At 39.3% G+C, this 4291-nt stretch overlaps 1 protein-coding gene across 2 annotated transcripts in view; it reads left to right on the top strand.

The window, feature by feature from the left end:
• LOC100948281 (zinc finger protein 267-like) overlaps positions 1-4291 on the top strand; it is a 33360-nt gene that overhangs the window by 2718 nt on the left and 26351 nt on the right. For both annotated transcript variants that reach the window (XM_012813809.2, XM_023508992.1), the window contains one exon: positions 643-702. In XM_012813809.2, the coding sequence (XP_012669263.1) occupies positions 679-702 (24 nt within the window). In that variant the 5' untranslated portion in view covers positions 643-678. The remainder of the gene's footprint in view (positions 1-642; positions 703-4291) is intronic.

The following is a 4291-nucleotide window of genomic DNA, read 5'->3' on the forward strand; positions in this document are numbered from 1 at the left end:
TTTTTTTTTTTTATGTTGTAACAAGTGGAACTCATTGGTAGCATGTAAAAGTACAATTTACTTTTTTGTGTTTATCTTGAACCTTGTCACTGCTGAATTCATATTTGTTATGCCAAGTTATACTGAATTTCTTACAAATTTACACATGCAAATTTGTGTCATCTTTGATTAAAAATATAATTCAAGATTGGGTGTGGTGGTTTATGCCTGTAATCTTAGCACTCTGGTTGGCCTAGGTGGGTGGATTGCTTGTGCTCACTGGTTCCAGACCACCCTAAGCCAGAGCAAGACCCCGTCTCTAGAAAAAATAACAAAAAACTGAGGCAAGAAGATTGCTTGAGCCCAAGAGTTGGAGGTTGCTCTGAGCTATGTATGACGTTGCTGTGGCCCTCTTTCCAGGCAGACAATTTGAGACTCTGTCTCAAAAAAAAAAAAAAAAAAGCCAGGTGTTGTGGGTGGGGTGCCTGTAGTCAGAACTACTTGGGAGGCTGAGGGAAGAGAATCACTTAAGCCCAAGAGTTTGAGGGTGCTGTGAGCTGTGAGGGTGACATTGTGAAACTCTGTCTTTAAAATAAAAATTAATTAATTAAATATGCCAAAGGAGAAAAGAAGTTGAATTGTATTTTTTTGTTATTTTGTCAGGTGGGGATTGTCTATTCTTAGCTTCTGGTGTGAAGAATGACCAACCTCACTGAAAGCAAGGTAAGCAGGAAAGGAGATTTATTGAGGAAGAGCAAGATGGGTTTATAGAACAAGAGCAGGATACCCTCACCACAGACAAGGAATGGGTCTTATGTTGGGTGTAACAAGAGGCCTGAGGTACAATCTGGGGTCTTTTTTTGTAGTGTTTGGAATGGCTTCTTCTCCTAGTTTAGATATCATCACTAAATAAAGATAAACTTTGTTGGATGGTTAAAGACACGATAATTATCCTTCTGTTACTCTAGGTGACTTTGCTAATCCTATTGTGCATTCTTCTGCCACATCTCTCCCTGGTGTGGTAGTTGCTTGAGGCAGAATCAAGATGGGGTAGCACCTAGACTGCCCACTTTTTATCCTTCTTCCCCGGTAGGGACAATTTGTTTAGGCAGAACCAGGCAGAGAGCCCACCTTGTCCCTAGTAGAGCCTAAACATTCCTCACTATATCTAATAATTTCTGTGAAGAATATTTTTAGTCCTGTGATGAATAGAGTTTTGTTCCCAAACTTCAAAGACCAATCCTTTATAACGATGTTACCTGTAGATTTTTGTATATTCCCTTTCCCAGGTTTAGAAAGGTTTCTTTGTATTAGTAGTTTGCTGGAAGTTTCATCATAAATAGGTGTTGGATTTGACAAATACTCTTCTGTGTCTATTAGAATTATCTTTTTTGTTCTTTATTCTGGGTTTTTTTTTTTTTTGAGACAGCGCCTCAAGCTGTCCCTCTGGGTAGAGTGCTGTGGCATCACAGCTCACAGCAACCTCCAACTCCTGGGCTCAAGCGAGTCTCCTGCCTCCGCCTCCCAAGTAGCTGGGATCTCAGGCGCCCACCACAACGCCTGGCTATTTTTTTGGTTGCAGCTGTCGTCGTTTGGCGGGTCCAGGCTGAATTTGAACCCGCCACCTTAGGTGTATGTGGCTGTTGCCTTAGCCACTTGAGGCACAGGCGCCGAGCCTATTCTGGGTTTCTATATTGCACTGATTGAGTTTTGAAGGTTAAGTCAACATTGCGGCTGTGGATTAATCCAGTTTGGTAATGATACACTGAAAAATCACTCTTTTACATGGGTAGATTAAATTTGCTAAGTTTTTTTTTTTTGGTAGCTTCTGTCTGAATATTCACCATGGATATTATTCCATAGTCTTCTTTATTTTTCTTTTATTTTTTAACACAGAGTCTAACTTTTGTTGCCTTTGGTAGAGTGCCATGCTGTCATAGCTCATAGCAATCTCAAACTCTTGGGCTCAGGTAATCCTCTTGCCTCAGCTTCCCAAGTAGGGGGAACTGCAGGCACCTGCCACAATGCCTAGATATTTTTAGAAATGGAGTGTGAACTCTTGCTCAGGCTGGTCTCCCTGAACTCAGGCAATCCACCAGCCTCAATCTGCTAGAGTGCTAGGATTACAGACATGAGCTACCATACTTGGTCTTCCATAGTCTTCTTTATTTGAATGTTTTTATTTGGCTTTAGTATTTTAGTTTTTTTTCTCTGTTTTAGACAGAGTCTCACTATGTCACCCTTGGTAGAGTGCTGTGGCATCACAGCTCATAGCAACCTCAAACTCTGGGGCTTATGCAATTCTCTTGCCTCAGCCTCCCAAGTAGCTGGGACTACAGGTGCCTACCACAATGCCTGGCTATTTTTTTGTTGTAGTTGTTATTGTTGTTGAGTAGGCCTGGGCCGGGTTCGGACCTGCCTGCCTCACTGTATGTGACCAGCACCTCAACCACTGAGCTATGGGTGCCAAGCCTATATATTTTACTTTTTGAATTTACTTTGATAATTTTTTTCTTGTTGAAGTATTCATTTCAAATTTGTAGTATTTTGTGTTTCTATGTTTTTCTAGACAGTTCTTACTGAAAGTTCAGGCAGTAAAATGTAGACAGAGCCTTTGGTTTTAATCAATGAATGATCTTTAAAATTACTTTTGTTATAGGATGAAACATATAACTGTAATTGCTCTACTTATTATTTATATTAGTAAAATGTGTTATTTATTTACTTGAGACAGAGTCTCAAGCTGTCGCCCTGGGTAGAGTGCCCTGGTAATCTAGAATGTTTATTTGATAGGAAGTAACATCAAAGTGGTCTCTATTCTAACAATGCAAAATGTTTAAACAACAGAAAAGTGATTTTCACTTTAGCAAAATCATGTAAGAGTATCATCAGAGAAAATATCAGATCATCAAAGTAACCTTCACCAATATCACAATACCTATTGTCTATGTGTGACGCCTTCTTAGAGTCTCCTGTGGTAAACATCCTCACAATCATAGTGGAACCTTAAGTAGATGATCATACGGGAATGTGTGGGGAATGTGAAGTCAACTGACTACATTCACTGTATTGCTTTAGCTTAGCATCTCAGACTCTCTTGGCCTCACTGTGTTACTATTCTAAGTCATTTATATATATAGACTTACTAAGAGTTTATAATAAGTACAATACAATTTATAGAGAAAGCTATGATACATTGACGTATTTGTAATAACATTAGGTGACACTAAAGCCATTATAGAGATAAAATGTTTTGGTATGCAATATATAAATGAAGAAAAATGTTAAACAGTTATATTAGAAAATTTGACTGACTGTCGGAGCCCGTTGCTCAGTGGGTAGGACGCCGGCCACATACACCCAGGCTGGTAGGTTCAGTGGAGGTGGTGGATTGCTTGAGTTGGGGAGTTTGAGGTTGCTATAAGTTATGAATGAAAGACAATAACCAAAAAATGATAAACTATACATTTCTAAAAATAGCCATAAATAAATTCATGAATTCAGGATTTGTGTCAAAAGAGAGAAAACTACTTAACAATAAAAAGAATAGTGAAATTGGCCTGGGAATGTGGCTCACTCCTATAATATGCACTCTGGGAGGCCGAGGCATGTGGATTGCCTGAGCTCAGAAGTTCGAGACCATCTTGAGTCAGAGTGAGACCCAGATAAGAAAAATTGCCATGCGTGGCAGGTGTCTGTAGTCCCAGCTACTTGGGAGGCTGAGATAAGAGAATCATTTGAGCCCCAAAGTTTGAGGTTACTGTTAGCTGTGAAGCTGCGGCACTCTACCAAGAGTGAGACTGTCTCAAAAAAAAAAAATAAAGTGAAGTGAAAATTGCATAACGCCAAGAGAAGTGAAACAGAAACAGATAGAAAGCAAAATTTCCAAATCTTTAACAGAAACCAGAGCAAAGAAATAAAGGTTTAGAGATATCAAAAAAAACATGTGGACTATTAAAAGTAAAATTCTGTATATTTTTATTGAATCAGATAGCACAATCTGTGATAATTTAATAATTTAACCTTTGAAAAAAATAATCATTTTCAGAAAAAAGTTTCTATAACTGTGTTTCAAATTGATGTGACTTTCATTGCATATTTTGCAGAATATTGGTTATTCTTTTATTAGAACTGATAGGCACCAAAAGACCAACAGCTGGATAGATTTTGACCATAAGACCCTGAATACGGCTTGGCGCGCCTGTGGCTCAAGCGGCTAAGGCGCCAGCCACATACACCTAAGGTGGCGGGTTCGAATCCCCAGCCCGAGCCTGCCAAACAACAATGATGGCTGCAACCAGAAAATGGCCAG

The sequence above is a fragment of the Otolemur garnettii genome, unplaced genomic scaffold, assembly GCF_000181295.1.
Source record: "Otolemur garnettii isolate 467f Iridium unplaced genomic scaffold, OtoGar3 scaffold00304, whole genome shotgun sequence".
Lineage (NCBI taxonomy): Eukaryota > Metazoa > Chordata > Mammalia > Primates > Galagidae > Otolemur > Otolemur garnettii.